The 18,287-nt window shown below is 47.7% G+C and overlaps 1 protein-coding gene across 3 annotated transcripts in view; it reads left to right on the top strand.

Moving 5' to 3' along the window:
• FLNB (filamin B) overlaps positions 1-18,034 on the top strand; it is a 72,509-nt gene extending 54,475 nt beyond the window's left edge. For 2 of the 3 annotated variants that reach the window (XM_088534609.1, XM_088534610.1), the window contains 17 exons: positions 1,217-1,291; positions 2,032-2,134; positions 3,023-3,163; positions 4,050-4,178; positions 4,685-4,858; positions 5,000-5,158; positions 5,536-5,739; positions 6,408-6,560; positions 6,891-7,013; positions 8,508-8,774; positions 9,212-9,349; positions 9,443-9,558; positions 11,450-11,582; positions 12,656-12,832; positions 15,342-15,560; positions 16,494-16,697; positions 17,429-18,034. In XM_088534609.1, the coding sequence (XP_088390735.1) occupies positions 1,217-1,291; positions 2,032-2,134; positions 3,023-3,163; positions 4,050-4,178; positions 4,685-4,858; positions 5,000-5,158; positions 5,536-5,739; positions 6,408-6,560; positions 6,891-7,013; positions 8,508-8,774; positions 9,212-9,349; positions 9,443-9,558; positions 11,450-11,582; positions 12,656-12,832; positions 15,342-15,560; positions 16,494-16,697; positions 17,429-17,616 (2,703 nt within the window). In that variant the 3' untranslated portion in view covers positions 17,617-18,034. The remainder of the gene's footprint in view (positions 1-1,216; positions 1,292-2,031; positions 2,135-3,022; positions 3,164-4,049; positions 4,179-4,684; positions 4,859-4,999; positions 5,159-5,535; positions 5,740-6,407; positions 6,561-6,890; positions 7,014-8,507; positions 8,775-9,211; positions 9,350-9,442; positions 9,559-11,449; positions 11,583-12,655; positions 12,833-15,341; positions 15,561-16,493; positions 16,698-17,428) is intronic. The other variant, XM_088534611.1, reaches the window with a different exon arrangement.
• Positions 18,035-18,287: the final 253 nt, after the last annotated feature.

Below are 18,287 nucleotides of genomic sequence, written 5' to 3'. Positions count from 1 at the left end.
GGAGCCTTGGATATGCAGTGAAGGGCGGCACAGCGTGATGTCCCGTCAGCCTGCGATGCTGAGAGCAGGGTTAGGCCCTGGAGCCGTGAGCCAGCCTAGCCAAACATAGCAGCTGCACTGCTGTAAGCCAGAGCAGGACAGTGCCCGTGAAGAACGGTGCTCCCTGGTAGAGAAACAAGTCTTGGTCTTGTAAGCACGACTGAGCCTTGAGCGTGTCCCATGCCATGAACCACCCGGCTGCATTTGTGCTGTGTGCAGGGAGGGTTCGGTCCCAGTGGGTGCAAACCACCGGCACAGACTGTGCCAGGACCATGAGTCCTCATGGCCTCGGGTACCGGGACAGCAACTGGGCACGGCTGCTCCTCCCAGCTGCCTTTCATCTTCTCCAAGCACTAACAGGAGAAACCCTCCTCCCTGGGCGCCTGCTTGAAGCGCCACGGAAGCGGCCTGCTGAGGCTGGCGTCCTGCTCCCGGGCAGCCGCGCGCGCTGCTCCGCGCTGGCTAACGCGGCGTTTGACCGGCGTCTGCACCGCGCTGGGTCTCTGGAGCGGCAACGTTGCTGTTTCCCGTCCCCCTTTCCTTTACGGGAAGGTTTCTGCCCGCGTTCCCAGCGAGTTGTTGGCTGCGGAGGTTTGCGTTGGCGCAGGCTGCGGAAGGGCCCTGCCGTGCCGGCCCGCGCGGGTCGCGCTCCTGCGGGCTCCAGCCCCGACGTCTATTGTTGCTTTAAGTGGGGGAGAGGAGAATTTGCAAGTCATCGTCCTGGCATGTGTGGTGGGAAGGGAGGCTGCGCTGGGGGAAAACAGACCGGGCGTCTTGGCAACGCGGTCCCAGGCGTGAATCAGAAGAGCTCGGCGGCTATCGCCAGGCCGGCCTCCTCGCTGAGGAGCGGGAGCCTGCGGGAGCCGTCGGGCTCCCTGCCCGCCAGCCCGTGCCCCACAACATTTAGTGCTTGTGGACTTGCACCTTTGGTTGGAGTCCTCGCTTTCCACACTAAGCTAGTCCGTAAGGAGCAGCTCGACTCTGCCTGGGCTCTGCTTCCCTGAGCTCGGTGTGTGCTGGCCGTGTCACCTGGCTGTGTCCCCTCCCCGGAGACGGCGGGGAAGGACGCGTGGCGGGAGGAGCGCCGCTCGGGAACGCGCTGTGCACTGTGTGTTCTGCAAAGTGGGAACTCCTGCAGTGCTGCCATCTCAGCTAACCTGCCTTTACCACCGCCCAGGCTGTAGATGCAGATGCTGCTGCAGCGCTGTCGCAGGAGCCGGTGGGCGCGGAGCCGCCCGGATTCCGCCCTTGGGTACACAATTTTTACATTTTTCAGTCGTCTTCCCCCATCTGTGTCCCATTTCAGATGACAGCCTGCTTTTGGGGGACTGCTTGGATCTTTCTGGTCATTGTATTCATCGCTTTGTGTTTGATCAAACATTCTTGGGATTCAGACCTGTTTGTTCTCTGCTGCTTGAAGGGAGTCTCCAAATAAACTCTCGTAACACCTTAAACATGAAAAGGATCATTACATTTACAGCTTCCACTTCTGCAATGTCTAGTGTTGGCAAAAACAACCTGACTGCATTGCTTTGTTTCCCCAGTAAAATAGCACAGTGTCTTGAGTCCAGAGTTGCATTGTGAAACTCATTTCTTTTTGTCGATTTTGTGTTGCAATCACTCTGCCACATTCAAAATCACTTTCTCTTCCAGGCCTTAAGCAACTAAATCCTTTCAGATGGAGCCATTTTGGGTCCTGTGTGTGCTACATTGCCTTCTATTTTCTTGTGTTACATTTTTATCCCTCAGCTTTTTTCCAGCATGTCTCCCATTCATGTCACACTTGATTTTCCCTGCTCTGCACTGTGGCATTCTGTGGGGAAGCTTGACTGGACGGTGGTCTAGTTGGGCACAGTCCTACAGCTGATTGACTGCAATAATCACGCACACTCTGTCCTGCTTTTACTCAAAGCGGAGTCAGTCCTGCTCAGAGCTCAGCTAGTTTGTATTTGCCCTTGGGTACAAAGTGACAGGTCTTTTTGCTTCCTTTAGGTCACGGAAGAGGCTTACGTCCCGGTTGGAGACATGAATGGCATGGGATTCAGGCCCTTTGATATGGTTATTCCTTTTGCTGTCAGGAAAGGAGAAATAACAGGTATCTGCAGTATGCATAGCCTCTCGAGAGGCTTTGCTTTCCGTAAGCGAGTTTGTGCCTTTGCAACTAGCAGTCTGTGTGGTCCAGACCATACAGTGTGGAGGGGAATTGTATCACGTCAGTAACTTGTTGTTTAGTTACACATCAAGCGGCACCCGCTGAGGGTAAGCAAGATACACCCCTTGATGGTTTGAGTTAAATGAGGATGTTCTTGGTGTTGCCATGGTCCTACATGCCTGGTTATTAACTGCTTCCCTGTAGGACCCGTTGCTGCCTTATTCCCTCCAGAGCCGCTGTGTACCTCCTTGATAGCTTTGTATTCATTCTGTGCAGATGCTGCAAAGCAGCTTAATCCTGCATCCTTATCAGGTGTCTTGTTCAGAACAGTTGGCCCCTTTTCTACAGGTCTGGCGGCTGAGTGTGTCACCCTGGTAGCACTGATCAGCCTCATCCCGCTCAGTCGTGCTGAACCCCTGCCCGGCTGGGGCTGCTCTGGCCTCTTGCTCTCTAGCTCAGCAAACCCACCCTGCGTCTCCTCTCCGGCCCTGCTGGAGCGACTCCAGTCTCTCCTTTTCCAAAGAGCTGCGGGAGGCAGCGTCTGACCAGGAGGTGCAGAAGTTTCTTGGGGCATGCCATTGAAGTGTCAGGGCTGAGGGGTTTGCGGGGTCACAGGACTGTTTGCCAGATGTCTACCACTGCGCTGCATTCATGTAGCTCCAGTTGAAAACATGTCTGTTTAGTGTTCCCATTAGTCTCCTATTTATGCCTGTGGGTAAGTAATTTAACAATTGGAAATGTGTGTGTTTAAAATGGCTAGACAAGCCTTTGTGGGTGGGAGAGGAGAAGCAGGCAGTTTCTCACTTATGTAATGCTCGTTGCTTTTTGCAGGGGAGGTACACATGCCTTCTGGAAAGACTGATACCCCAGACATTGTGGATAACAAGGATGGCACAGTAACGGTGAGGTATGCTCCCACGGAAGTTGGACTGCATGAAATGCACATCAAATACATGGGAAAGCACATCCCAGGTGAGTCTGACAAAACAAGTGGTGTAAAAATCTGAGTGTCCTGCCAATGCATCTTTTCCCTGCTAAGATTTCTATAGCTTAGTTGTATGAATTGCAGTAAAAGATGTGTAGGAGAGCTTACCATCCAGCAAGAGTTCATCTGCAAGCAGTCCAGAGAGAAGGAAAGCAAAGGCGTAAGTGCAGGCACATGTGAGCTTCCAGTGTGGTTTAATAGTACCAGCCAGGCTTAAAATGGGTTTTGGTTTTGGAAACTAGCTTTTGTGGCATTTTGTTATGAAGAAGAAACATACAATTTTCAAACTACCATTTTTTTCTCGGGTTGGAATTTACTGCCCTAGTGCTCAGCAAAACTATTAGTTATAGTATATGTTTATCCTTAAAACTGCATTGGCCTGGAAGCTACAATCTGTGGGAAGGGCTAAATGGCTGAAATACTATCGTCTTTTTCCATCTCATTGCAATAAAACAAAACACACGCATGCCATGCTGTAATCTTACTTTCTTACTGGCTGCTTTTTAACAAACTACTGCCTTTCATTCCTTTTCTCTTCTCTGTCCTTAAATCACCAGCTCCCTTAACTCTCTAGCTGAAGCTCCCCCTTTCCTCAAGCCTCAGGCTGCCCCATGGTTATCAAAGCGCGCTGGGACAAAGTGCAGAAAGGTGCAGCTGCAAAGGAGGAGTGTGGGCAGGAGGCAAAATGCCCTCAGCGCTGCTTAAAGTAGGCTGATTATACACACACACACACACATATATATATATATATATATAGATGTATATATCTCAATGAGTGTAAGATTTGGTTCAGTTGGAGGAACCAAGAGTATGTTTTGTTCTTGTAGTCCAGGCCACTCATCCTTAAAGGGACTCTTTTTTTTCCCCCTTTAGAGAGCCCTCTGCAATTTTATGTGAATTATCCAAACAGTGGGAGTGTGTCTGCCTACGGGCCTGGCCTCATTTATGGGGTTGCCAATAAACCAGCAACCTTTACCATCGTCACGGAAGATGCAGGAGAGGGTAAGTTTCTCCTTTAAACCTGTTCTACCCTAAACTAAAAGCTTCTTAGAAGCACAGCATGCCTCAACTGGGAGCATGACTTGCATTCATTTGTCCAACTGTGAATCTGCGGATACAAATAATGACGTGCGTAAATATCAGGCAAATCGATTTCATCAAGCTGTAACTTCTGTGCAATAAAAACGGTTTTACTACTTCTTCCTGAGAGAAGCAGAATCAGATGGGGCACAGTGTATAAGAGATGCATTTCAATTAGCCTTAAAATGACGGTAGCTTAGATTCAGTGGAAGATAACTGCATCTGGAATCACTGTTAAGTAAATCTAACAGATTAAATAGAGTTATAGCCTTGCAGATTGCCCTGAACTCTTTGTTGCTATCCTCTGAAAGTGTACATCTGAGCTGTGTTTTCAGTACAGGTAGAGATATTTCCTCTTTCCTCTTTAAAACCCCTCAGTCTTGCAGTGCTTGAAGTTTTCTAGAAGTGCTCTTCTCTGTGTGTCCTAGGTGGACTGGATTTGGCTATTGAAGGACCTTCCAAAGCAGAGATTAGCTGCATTGATAACAAAGATGGAACGTGCACAGTCACCTACCTGCCTACGCTGCCTGGGGACTACAGCATACTAGTCAAGTACAACGACAAGCACATCCCAGGCAGTCCGTTCACAGCCAAGATCACAGGTGTGAAGTGTGAACCTCTGGGATCACCTCAGAATGGGTGTTCACCTCCGCTAGAGCGGGGACCTGGTTTGTGTCAGGAACGTGAAGTCCTCCGGCTCGTTCTACACTTAAACTGGCAATATTTTCTCTTTGTTTCTACAGATGATAGCAGAAGGCGGTCCCAAGTTAAGCTTGGTTCTGCTGCTGACTTTTTATTGGACATTAACGAGACTGATCTCAGTCTCCTAACAGCTAGCATTAAAGCCCCATCAGGCCGTGACGAACCGTGTCTTCTGAAGAGGCTGCCCAATAACCACATCGGTAAGTTCTGACAGTGTCAGTACGAGATCGGTGTAAGAGCCTCTACTCCACTTTGCTGTGTTAAATGAGTTGCTGCTTCCTTGCACCTTCCTGGAAGAGTGTTGTTGAATCAAGTGGTTGTTGATAGTCGATATTGTTAGCCAAAGACAGAGCATGAAAACTGAACCATTGTGGTAGGTTGTTTGACAGGTTGAGTTACAATGGAAGTGCTTTCTTGTCAGCATATGGAAATGGTTTTCTGGCTCATTTGATAACGACACTTCAACATGTGTAAAGAGTGTTTTTCAGTATTTCATTTCTTGGTGCAGAAAAAGGCTTTTTAATCGCATATAGCATGCATGAAAGATGCAAAAGTTTGCCATGTTTCTGTTTTGCAGGTATCTCGTTCATCCCACGAGAAGTGGGAGAACATCTGGTAAGCATCAAGAAAAATGGGAGCCACGTACCAAACAGTCCTGTAACAATCATGGTAGTCCAATCCGAGATAGGAGATGCTAGACGAGCAAGAGTTTTTGGACGTGGCTTGGTAGAAGGACGCACCTTTGAGATGTGCGACTTCATTGTCGACACGAGAGACGCAGGTGAGCTCCTTGCCAAGGGCCTGTGATGCTTTGAGGTGCAGTCGCTCTCTCAGGGAGGCCAGTGCTGCTCTGTGCTGCTGCTGCCCTTTTTTTGGCAGTGGGTGTAACTCAGCCACTTCCCTTCCTCAGTGTGCCATCCACCAGGTCACAAGCTGTAAAGCGATTGATGTAATGCAAAATGTGCACTAAGCATGGACTGTCATTATTCTCAGTTATTAATTTAACAGTGCCATTAACTCCCGAAATGATTCATATTTTCTTGGTCAGTGTCTTCCTTTACAGCCAACAGGGACCAGCCCTGAAGTGCCTAAAGAAACTTGTCTTTTTACTTGGCAGTGCTGACTCCAGCATCAATGTGTACAGCAGGACAGAAATGAGGAACCTGTTGCTTTGATGGGGAACCTTGGCTGTAGTCTTTGAAACTAATATTTCAGCCTTAATGGCGTAAAAGGGATATGGTTAGAGCATTTTAGGAGCTGAATGTATCCTGTGCTTTAAATGTGATCTGGCCGATATGACTGCAGAAACTTCTTTAAGACATAAAGCAACTCCTGTGTCCCCAGTCTGAAGCAAAATCGATGACTAGCTGCTGCTCTGGATTTAGACTATTTTGTGTCAAACTTGTAATATCACTATGGAAATTTGATGTTAACTTATCTGTCTTGTAGGTTACGGTGGGATCTCGCTGGCAGTTGAAGGACCCAGCAAGGTAGATATCCAAACGGAAGACCTAGAAGATGGAACTTGCAAAGTGTCTTATTTCCCAACTGTTCCTGGCGTGTACATTGTATCCACGAAGTTTGCAGATGAGCATATTCCAGGTAAGCAGAGGCGTGTTGACAGCTTGCTGCCTCATACAACAGAAGTCACCCTGATGCTCGTCAGCACAGTGGGACTGCAGGTGGCCTTTGCAATATGTCTCTGGTCATGTGTCCCAAAGACTCAGGAAGGTTCAACCAGGATGCTCCGAAAGAGGCAAGCATCCAAAACTGTTTAGGTTGCATAGGCACATTTCACTTGGACTTGACGTTAAATTGGCTCTAGAACTTCCACTGTGGTATACTGGAAGTTGGAGGAAACTTTCAGTCCTCTCCTTGATGTGGTGTATGTAGAGGCCATAGGAGAAGAATGACTCACTGTGCTACTTACAGGCAGCCCATTTACTGTGAAGATAAGTGGGGAAGGAAGAGTTAAGGAGAGTATCACACGAACAAGACGGGCTCCCTCCGTTGCAACAGTTGGAAGCATATGTGACCTGAACTTAAAAATTCCAGGTGAGCAACATCCTTTCCCTGTAACCATTCACTTGCTGTTGTGCTTGCATGGTGTGGGTGTACCTGAAGCACTGGAAGCCGTGTTAAGCCATCCTCATATCAAGACAGTTTAGGAAAGAAATACTGATAGTGTGATCTCTTTGAAATGCTAAAAATAAGCGTAACAATGCTTAACATAAGGAGAAATAAACATCAGGAAGGCTTTAATCTGTTCTGTGTACACCAAGCTGGAGAATGGGCTGTACAGCTCATCCTGTCTCCAGGGTTTTAAGATCATCAGCTTGGCTTTTAAGTGTTTGTATTGCTGCCTGGCAAATGTGAATCATGTAGGCCAGTCTTAGCTGGCTGCACATACCCAACCCTTTCATCTGTCTCTTCAGCACTTGCTAAGCTGTAACTGGTCAGGCAGGAGGCATCTGGGTTAGAATTCAAACTAGCACCTACGTGCCTGTTCTGTCATCTCTGCTGCATTGACCCTCTTTGCTGCATCTCTTCCCTTTTAAAATTATTGTTATTATCTTCTTAGTTATTTGAAGCATGGAGGCGTTCTGTCTGGAGAAACTGTGCCACCTCTATATCAGTTTTGCAGCATGTTGGTATTGAAGGACAAGCGACAGGCTCGGTCAAAAGATCCAGCATGTTCTGCTGTGGTTGGACATTTGTTGCTGGGAGCTGAGCCTGTCTTTTAGGGTCCAGAGCTACGCAGAGCACTCATGCTGTGGGGATGAAGCATGTCCTCTGCATTGAACAGCACAGGTTCATTTTTAGTTATGAGCAAAACTTCATATGAGCAAAACTTCAAAATTACATAAAACGGTGTATTAGCAATTCCAGGCTGCCTAAATAAACATTCAGATACCAACTTCCCACAAATAAGGGAAATCTGAATTCTCAGGAGGTGGAGATTACCCAGCTGTCCTGAAGCAACATGCTCCCAATAGAAAGCTTTTGTATCAACCTTAATATCTACTGTATTATGCTGGGGACTCAGGGTTGCTATGAACAAATATATTACTTGCACAAGCAGTTTCAAGCAGTTCTTTCATTTTATTATTGGCGATCTCTAATAGATGCTGTCTGCAATCTGCTGCTCTGAATAATCAAATATAAATGGCAAATGCTGTAGCTACATGATTAGTTTAAGTTGGCACTGGCACCCAAAGATGTTTTCATCCTTCCTCTGCTGCTTCCCAGTATACACAGACTCTTACTGCAGTCCAGTGTTTCTAGAGGAAATAGCTTTAAAGGTTGTGCAAATGTTGCCAGCAAGAGGTTAGGGATGGCATCTGGTAGAGAGGAAGGGCAAGGAGCCGCTGGGCAGCACTGCCAGCTTATATTGGCCTTGTGACAGGTAAAATAAAGCCTTGAGATCTGTGATTCAGACCTGCCCAACAGGGATGGAAGCTAAAGCTTCCTTTAGCCTGGAGATCCATGTTGTGTGTACGTGACTTCGTTGCTTTAGGGATTGCTAATCTTTGTTTTTTCTCTTGTTAGAAATTGATTGCAGGGATATGACAGCCCAGGTAACTAGTCCTTCTGGAAGAACCTCTGATGCAGAAATAGTAGAAGCCGACAAAAACACCTACTGCGTCCGCTTTGTGCCCCAAGAAATGGGGGTCCACACTGTGGATGTCAAGTACAGAGGGCAGCCGGTGCCAGGCAGCCCCTTCCAGTTCACCGTGGGGCCCCTTGGCGAGGGGGGAGCCCATAAAGTCAGAGCTGGCGGCCCGGGGCTCGAGCGTGGCGAGACCGGCATCCCAGGTGAGTCCTGTGCTCTCGGTTGACTCAAATGCCCTCCAGATCTGCTATGCAGATGCCTTGTTTCCTGATGGCCGTTGGAAAAACCTCTCTTTTGAGGACTTCATGTAACACTGCTGTCACACCAGGCTGTGTGATGCTTGGTGGAGAAAGACAGACTTAGGAAATACTATTGGTGCATTGCATAGAGAAGTCAGGAAACACAGTTAGGAAACTAAAAGCTCTAACAAGATGAGCGTGGAGTTATAACGTGCTATATAGTAGTTCAAGGCTAATACAAACCTCATGGAGGAACTGCTGTGTGTTTTATCCCCAAATCACGGTACAAGGTACCATTTTTCAAGCACTGTAGTTGGGAATGCTACACACTTCTGTTAAGAAGTAGCTGAAACCAACAGCAGCAAACTTTAACTTGTGTGCACTCTCAAATGCTTCAACAGCCGAATTCAGTATATGGACAAGAGAAGCTGGAGCTGGAGGACTGTCTATTGCTGTAGAAGGCCCAAGTAAAGCAGAAATTGCCTTTGAGGACCATAAAGATGGATCTTGTGGTGTGTCATACATAGTTCAAGAGCCAGGTATGTACCAAAACCCAACTGTACTGAAGTAACACAGATAGTCTCTTTCAAGGAAACAAAGGAAATTCAATGCTTTGTCTTTTTTTCTCCCAGGCAACTATGAGGTCTCCATAAAGTTCAATGATGAGCACATTCCAGAAAGCCCCTACCTGGTTCCTGTCATTGCCCCGTCGGACGATGCTCGCAGACTCACTGTCACTAGCCTTCAGGTGAGACATAAGGAAACATCTTCAGAACTTACCACACAGACTGATTTCGTCCTTGTTCTCTGAGACCAAAACAGTTACCCTTTCTAGCATTGCCTTGGTCGATGCCTCTCTTTTGAAGTTCAAATTGCACACAGAGGTTTTTTTTTTTCCTTAGAGCCCCTTGACAGCAGTCAGAATGAGTAACTTGGGCTCATGGAGATGCTGCTTTTCAGAGGAGGTGGAAATCTAGGTAGTATTCAAGGTGATAACATTTGGGAATTTAGAATAAGTGGCTCTAGAAACAGTACTGAAGCAGCAGTGTTGCCTCTGAAGCTTGCTTGGTTTCGCTTGGCTAGGGGAGGCCAGCCCAGAACCCATGCAGTAACAAGAACAAGCAGTGATCATGCTGTCAAGTTGAGTTACTCTGCTGGCTGTAAGTGCAGGCTTAAAAGCTGCAGTTCCACAGGCAAGACGGCGTAGGCCAACTTGGTGAGGATGTTACTTCAGCCTTGCTTGAGAATTTGTGTGGGCAGATAGACAGGACCCCAGAGTGAAGTCAGGGCAAAAGCTCGCTCTGGCTGGCGTCACAAAACCACAGCCTTGCAGCTCAGATAAATCATGCACAGTAGCAAATCTCTAGGAGTGAATTCCAGCTTTGTAGCTAGTCTGGGCTCATCTGTTAATCTTGCCAATTTATTTTTCTTTGTGTGGTTTACTTGTATTAAAGTACAAGTAACATTAAAGGCCTGACTTAAACCTCCAAAGCCAGAAACTTGGATCTAAGACTGAGAATCCATGTCTAAATATACTGTGCCTCAGTCCTCATTAAGTAGTGATAAGCAATTAGCATTTTTTTTTTCCAATGTGTCCCTTTCTGATGCATGCCTGCCACAGATTAACTTTGCCAGGGCTCAGGACTCCTCCACTTTGGCTGTGTAAATGAATCATGACAGCCTGATCTGATAGTATCTTCTCCAAGTCCTCTAAGCAAGGAGTTACAAGGGCGTTAATTAGTCACTGTGGTATTGATGTTTCTCTTGTGTTTCATTTAAAGACTCTTTGACAGGAATACTTACTTCAACTAAGACCTGGAGAGGCAGATAAAGCTGAGTGCTCTGTAAAGGAGACTGGTGTGCAGCATCAGTCTCCACTAAACTTGCAGCAGGGATGTGCTTTATATATTGTACCTCAGTTCTACTCAGTTGCATTTATTTTCCTCTTCAGGACTTGGTTGCAAATGATATCAGGTAAAGTATGTTCAGCACAAAACCTTGGTGCTGAGGGGCTGGGGGAGCCACTCGAGTTGCGATGCCCGTTGCTGAGCTGACCCGTCCTCGTGCCGCACTGATGGTCTGACGGCCCAGCAACATCTGGTTTCATGTTTTAAATTACTTTCTCATTTCAAGACATCTTGTGGTGGCTTTCTAAATGTAGCCTCTTGTGGCAAATATAAACATGCCTATTACTCTTTCAGACAACTGGATTATCAGAGGCTTTTCCCCTGAATGAATCTGGAATGAATGAACGGGCTAAAAATGGAACTAAAGCTTAAACATCCTTTAAATCAAGTACCTAAATCCAGGGGTCTCTAACCTCAGTGATAATGGGCAACTAGTCTTGTAAACCTGCCTTCTCTCGGCTTGGCAGAGCATCACCCGGCTTCTGGAAACTCTTCTGGAAACAATGGAAAAAATTGGCCCAATGCGTGTCAGTGGGTCTTAAATCTGCCACTCTTAGTAAGAGCAAGAGACCTGTCTAAGCTGTTGCTGATTTAGGAGTTAATTCAAATCACAGTTGTACCTCTTTTCTCAAAATGTAAAAATCTGTGTTGAAGTGGTTATTTCCCTGCCACAAACCTTGCACTGTCTGAAATGAAAGTTTAAATTTGTTAATCTGACTGTTGCGTTCTCAGGAGTCGGGATTAAAAGTTAATCAGCCAGCGTCCTTTGCCATACGGCTGAACGGGGCAAAGGGCAAGATTGATGCTAAAGTCCACAGCCCTTCCGGAGCTGTCGAGGAGTGCCACGTGTCTGAGCTGGAGCCAGGTGAGACGCCAGCGCTCGTCAGCACCAACGGGGCCGCCTCGGAACGGCCTTCCCGCCGCACGGCCCGCGGGTTTGGGCCCTTTGGCTTGTGGAAAGCATGTGAAAGGAATGCACACCTTCCTGGGCAAATAGTGTTGTCAACAGCTTCAGGAAGAGCTGTACAGGCAGCTTTGTGTGCGTGTGTTTCCTGGATGGTTAATTAAGTGACCGAGCCCCAGCCTGTGTAAGATACTGACACTTAAGGGGAAAGTCTGAAGGGTTTTGCATAAAATCTTGGCTTGCTGATGAAGGTGTAGTGATATTATTCACAAATGAAGGAGGTGAAACATGATGTGGCCATTGAATTTAGCCACTGAAGAAGCCCATTACTCGAAGCTTTGCTTCCATCTTTAACTAGGAGTTTATTTTTAACTTGCACTCACTCCTTCATTCGAAATGCCAAGGCAACTGCATATAAGCAAACACTACAGAAAGGTCAGCACCTGTTTCAGGAATGAGCTTTTTGTTTTAATTTGAAGCCTGAATGAATTACTGTTTGTACCGTGCCAGTCTAGCCACTGTTCAGCGGGGGAAGGTCACTCACTCCTTTGGGTTAACGTGCAACAAAAAAGTTAAATATCAGCAAATTGCTAAATGACTCTCAAATAAAGGTGCAATTTCTGTGGTGCCAGAGGAGTGCCAGCAGCCCTCTGTTAGTTTTGGCTGGCTTTGTACGAGCTGCTTCCCTAGAGAAGGCCTGAGCACAGTTAGTGCTGCACTAACAGGCTGGGCTGCGACCGAGCCGTCGGTTTTAGTCTGTACGTGAGGAAGCAAAGCTCCAGCTGGAGACTAGATGACAGCTGAGACCAGCTCTTAGAGGACAAGGTGAAAATGGAATCCATGGCACCTCCTGTCATAAATAACGTTTTTCCTCCTTAAGTGTGACTTAGTAATGTGTCTAGCTGTGTTTGCTTGAGCTGTCAAAAATCATGGAAGCCTTTCTTGGCTTGTCTGAAAAAAAGAAAAAAGAGAAGTTGCGTTCAATTTCTTTGGTGCCACCCCGCAACACCAGCAAAGCCCCCTTTCTCTTTCAGATAAGTACGCGGTGCGGTTCATCCCCCACGAGAACGGCATCCACTCCATCGACGTGAAGTTCAACGGCAGCCACGTGGTGGGCAGCCCCTTCAAGGTGCGCGTTGGCGAGCCCGGCCAGGCGGGCAACCCCGCGCTCGTCACGGCCTACGGCCCCGGCCTGGAGAGCGGCACCACGGGTAACGCTGCTTGTGCGGCTCTCCTGCAACCTCTCTGCTTTCCCAAAGAGCCAGGAGCTGTTTCCAGGCATATTTTTACATGGCTTTTCCCGCTGAGGCAGCTGAACTAACACAGACTCTTTGCCATCTTGGGTGGAGGCTAATGTTGTGCTCTCGCATGCTCCTGAATTCACGTAACCAGCGATTAGCAGGTCTACAGGCTATGCTGACCCGTAATGGACTAAAACCTCTGCGCACCAGCAACTGCAGCAAGAGTTCACATGAACTGGGTAGCAGCTCGGCCACGAATCCCTGCCAATTAGTGTAGCTCAGCTTAGGTGGTCCCGAGAGCTCTGGAAAAGCTTTGGCTCCCTTCCTTGTGCACAGCTCGCACACGCGGAGGCTGCAAAGGATGGAGGCTTTGGAGAATTACGTAGCATCTGGAGAGCAAGTTGGTGCCCGCAGTGCATGTGTGCCCCAGAGCTCGTAAAGCCGAGGGGGGACAAAGTCGATCAATAGGCTTTATTTTTCTCTCTTTCTTTCCGTCTGCACACTTGGTAATGAGCAGTAATAGTAAACCAGGGTGTTGAGAAACTTTCCCTCTGCAGTGAGGGCAGTTCCTGAGCTGGCTGTGAGCTGGTGTATCTGCTGTGGCCCATGCTGGCAGCCCTGAGCTGTAACTTGTGTCCCCAGATAATTCTCTCGATAGCAGGTCCCCCTTAGCTTGGCAGTGGGGGTGCAGGAGCCTCTGAGAAGTTGCAAGTTAAATTTAATTCAGTGTGTAAAATTAGGGGATGTGGTGGATTGTGCTTCATTTGAAGTGTTTTATACTTGCCTCAGATGCTGCATAAATACTGACTCTTCTTGGAAGCCTGACACCTATTTAACTGCTTTGGCTGTCCTATTTGACAGTTCTCATCTCAAGAATGTAATTTTTTTCATTTGTAAGATTTTGGCATTTGTGAGAAAATACAAAAGCATTGCAGGACATGCACTTTTATTTTTCTAAAATTCTTGCTTAAACGGGCCACACATGCTGTTGAATGGAAAAGTGTTTTTTTTTTTTTTCCCCCTTTGATGTGCACAATGATAGCCCATTCCTTTTATCCTACCTACTTTCTTCTAAACCGTGTGTTTTATTTTACCCCTTTTTTTCCCTGGAAAAAAAGAAATGCAGCAGCTATTCAACCAAAGCTACTGCTGTTCTGGAGAAACCAACCCCCTGGATTTGGAAAACTGTGGCTGTGCTGTATAGAATAAAGACATTATAGTTTGGGCTGCTTTATTAGGTGGAAACAAAAGCCCCCATTAATAGCAGCCACGGATGCACCAGGGAATGGCAGGGGGGAGTTTTTCTCCCTCTATAAAGGTGCTCAGGGTTGTTTTTTCTCCAAATAGCCTGGCTAACCTCAGGGAAGGGGCTCTGTGCCCCTTGCCGGGTGCCCTGGGAGCCCGGCCGCACAATGAGGCCGTGTCGGGGGCCGGGGCCGTCCCCCGCGCCCCGGCCCCGCTGCCAATTCCGAGCAAGGGCCTTTATGGCGAATCCGTGAATTTGCTGGTTTGGACATTAACCTTCCCGCTGTTTCCGATGGATTTGTGTAACCTTTTGCTAGGGAGGAATGGGGGCGAAGGGGGTCACAGCCCCAGCGTGGCCAGTCCTTCCCGGTTCCGTGGTAAACGGACGATCCCGTATCAGAGCTGGCTTCCTCCAGCACCGCAACACGGCAGCGTTGCGGGTGGAAAGACAAGAACCTCTTGCAGTTTATCACCACGTTTCATATATATACATATATATATGGGCTTCAGACTCGGCTTTAGTAAACTTTCCTGTAACTGGCTCCTTTTTTACTGAGCTTGAGCATTCATTCTTGCTCAGCAGTGTCTCATACAAAAGCCCTAAGATAAGTATTTGCAGCCAGGACTTGACAGTAAATTATCTGGGGACTGAAAGCCTTACTTAAATTTTTCTTGTGTTGCTGGCATGGTGTCATTGGCTAGGCATTAGCAGCCATAATTCAGCTATGCTAACCAGATGCTGCAATTAAACGAGCTTTTGTTTCCACAAAGTGCTCGGAGTGTTGTTCCAGAGCAGTTCAGACACCCGTGTCCTCCAAGAGCTCCTCCAAAGACTCTACCCCGTCTGTGTCTGCTGCTTTCTTGTGGGTCCGTGGCTGATTTATGAGCCATTCAGGGAGAAGCCTCTGAACCTCCCAGAGCTCAGCCATGGGGGAGGCTGCACCAAGGCTCCAAATCCCAGGAAAAAGGCTCTCATTTGCAGAGTTTGGTTCTTTTCTGTCTAAGCTGGTCTCCTGATTGAGCAGCTGCCAGAGCTTCTGGATTTGGGCAGCCTCCTGCACAGGGAGGCCAGGGTGAAGCTGCCCCACATCGAATGCAGATTTGGGCACAGAGTACTCCCTGGGCTGTCACCTAATCTTGCCTTGAATCACGAGTTCCTGTTTAATAATTCAGGGTTATTTTATAACGAGCGGGTGTAAGGAAGAGTGTGTCTTACTATGCTACGTCTTTCTAGGATTACAGTCGGAGTTTTTCATAAACACGACCAAGGCTGGTCCAGGTACCCTCTCTGTTACAATTGAAGGGCCATCAAAGGTGAAAATGGACTGCCAGGAGGCTCCAGAAGGTTACAAAGTCATGTACACACCCATGGCTCCAGGAAACTATTTAATTGGAATTAAATATGGTGGACCTAACCACATAGTGGGCAGCCCCTTCAAGGCAAAGGTTACAGGTAAAGAGCTAACCAGTATTTACTGTATGCCTAAAGCAGCTTGTGTCGTTTGGCAGATATGCCCCTGGGAGAAACCCTGGCATTTGAGCTTAGGTGCCCAGAGACCCTGAGAGAAAATGTTCTTGCCCCCTTCCTGCAAGTCCTAGATGAGGGCTCGTGTCTCGGAGCAAGGGAAATGCCTGCAGGAGCGTTAGTCTCGTGGGCTCGTCTCTGTGAAGGGCCACAAAGGTGCTTCACGGGGAAGTCCTAAATCTTGAACTACCTCCAGGATTCGCACTGTCCACGGTGAAACATGGCTTGCTTCCTCACTGCCCCCAAGCCCTAAACATTGGCTTTTGTAGTACAAACAATGCCCCTGATTCTGCCTCTTTGATGTGGTTGTGACCTAATCAAAGGGACTAGCAGTGTCTGGAGGGCTTTCAGACAACGGGAAGGCTGGTTCCACACGTGGAAGCTCTTTCTCTGTCGGCTGCTGTGTTGCAGCCCGGGCGGGCGGTATCCCCAGCACTGCCCGTAGCTAGCAGGAGGTGCCCCGGTGCTTCGGCGTGGTGGTGGTCGTGGCAGTGGCCTTGGATGTGCTCTGCTTTCAAAAAGGGGTGTTGCAAAATTGCACCTGCTTTTCTGCCAACTCAAGTCATTTGGGGCACTTGGTGATTGGAGCCCAATTAACTCTTCTCAAGCAGCTAGCTTTGCTTAATGAATCCTGAAGCTCCTGTGGTCCTTTAACCTCTCAATGTCTCTGGGTGTTTAAGGGTTCTGGGGTGGGATCGTTGGAGAGTTCCTGGAAGATGTTAGCTCAAATGCAGAAGTAGCAAATTGCTTCTCTCACTTAAAATGCATCATAACACTGGCATGTTAAATGTTAGGGGGGTTTCTCGTTAACTGCCTTTCTGATGGGGTGAGTCCGAAGGTCTGAAACTTTCCTCTCTCCAGGACAGCGCCTGGTTAGCCCAGGCAGCGCAAGCGAAACGTCTTCCATCATGGTGGAGTCGGTGACGAGGTCGTCCACGGAAACTTGCTACAGCGCCATTCCAAAATCCACCTCGGATGCCAGCAAGGTGGTGTCCAGAGGAGCGGGGCTCTCAAAGGCTTTTGTGGGGCAGAAAAGCACCTTTTCTGTGGACTGCAGCAAAGCAGGTATGAGTATAGGAATTCCCTCTTAAAACCAGCTTTAGACTGTGGGGGTCTAGCTGCACATTTTTTGCTCTGAAACAGCTTTCACTTAGTGACAGACTCTGCTTTAAGAAAGAAAGAGAACAAGGCTTTGAGCTGACAGCCAGGTACTAACGTGAGCCCTCGGAAACACTCAGACCTGAGTTCTTGTAATGAGGCATTTTGTAGAGTTAAGATTTGGAGACTTGGGTTTTTGACCTGATTCTAAACAACTGTAAATGCTGCCCGGTGCTCACCAGCCCAGCCCTGGTGCAGCGGCTGTGGAGGTGCCAGGCCCTCCCCGAGGGACTCACGTGGGCCAGGTGAGAGCAGAGCGGGACACAGCGGGATCATCCCCTGCAAGCGGCTGGTGAATCCCAGGCCACGTTACCCAGTGGTCTGGAGCAGTGACTGCTAAAGCAGCCCTGGAGAGGCAGTGCCAGCGTTGATGGACAGTGCTGCTCTCCCCTGCGCTCTGGGTAGATAGCGGTAGCGTGTTGGCTCTGGTGAGGTGCACAGATAAACCCTTGCCTCAGTGAGGCTGAAGATTTTAAAGTAATATTCCCTCTTACACCAACTTAGCACACTTCAGGCTGCCACTTTGTGCACTGTACAGTAAAACAATAAATTCCTTGTATTATCACTGTACCATAATATTGGCTCTATATCTGTTTGTTTAAGCTTACGAGTGCTAACGATCTCTTACTGTGCCATAGGTTCCAACATGTTGTTAGTTGGTGTCCATGGGCCTACAATACCGTGCGAGGAGGTGTCCGTGAAGCATTTGGGGAACCATCAGTACAACGTAACATACGTCGTCAAGGAAAAGGGTGACTACGTGCTGGCGGTGAAGTGGGGCAACGAGCACATCCCCGGCAGCCCCTTCCACGTCACGGTGCCGTAGACCCGGCTCGCGCCGGCGTCAATCCTGTGTTTGCAATTCAGACTTAAGAGTTATAGCAGGTGCAGTCCTGTTGCAGAATGCAGTATCTAGATACACACAGCTCACATTTCAGTGCATTCAGAAGTAAATTCTGTAACTTTATTTTTTACAAGCATTTCACTTCTATCCTAATTACCAACATAATGTAAATCTATTTAATATCCTCTTCCAAATCATTCCTTTGCAGTACTGTCTAGGTCGCTCAATATTTGGAGAACCATGTGGATAACTAGACACTAATTTCCCTTGCGGATGTTAAAGACTTTAGATGTTAATTGAAAACTGGAATTTGTCTTTGTAATTGGGTATCTTAACTACTGATTTTATTTGACTGGAGACTGTGGATTTTAGTTATGGAATATGACTTGGGCTGTCCCCAGTTCAAATTCTTTTCTGTAAAGAAATGAGGTAAAACTGGTACTATAATAGGTGCCTTTGTATACTTGATCAATTTTAATGCTTAACATTATATTAAAAAAAAAGCTACTGAAGTGGCTTTACCACTCAAATTTAAAACATGTTTGAGAATGCTTTGCTAATGGTTTACATTTAGGAAAGTTTGTCTTTTATAGCGGACCAAAAGCAGAATGAAATCTACATCCTGGTAGCCTTCAGCCTTCCTCTGTTAACGC

The sequence above is a fragment of the Tinamus guttatus genome, unplaced genomic scaffold, assembly GCF_059628265.1.
Source record: "Tinamus guttatus ecotype Peru unplaced genomic scaffold, ASM5962826v1 Tinamus_guttatus_pri_ptg000580l, whole genome shotgun sequence".
Taxonomy (NCBI): Eukaryota; Metazoa; Chordata; class Aves; order Tinamiformes; family Tinamidae; genus Tinamus; species Tinamus guttatus.
This window is presented reverse-complemented; position numbering and strand designations above follow the sequence as displayed.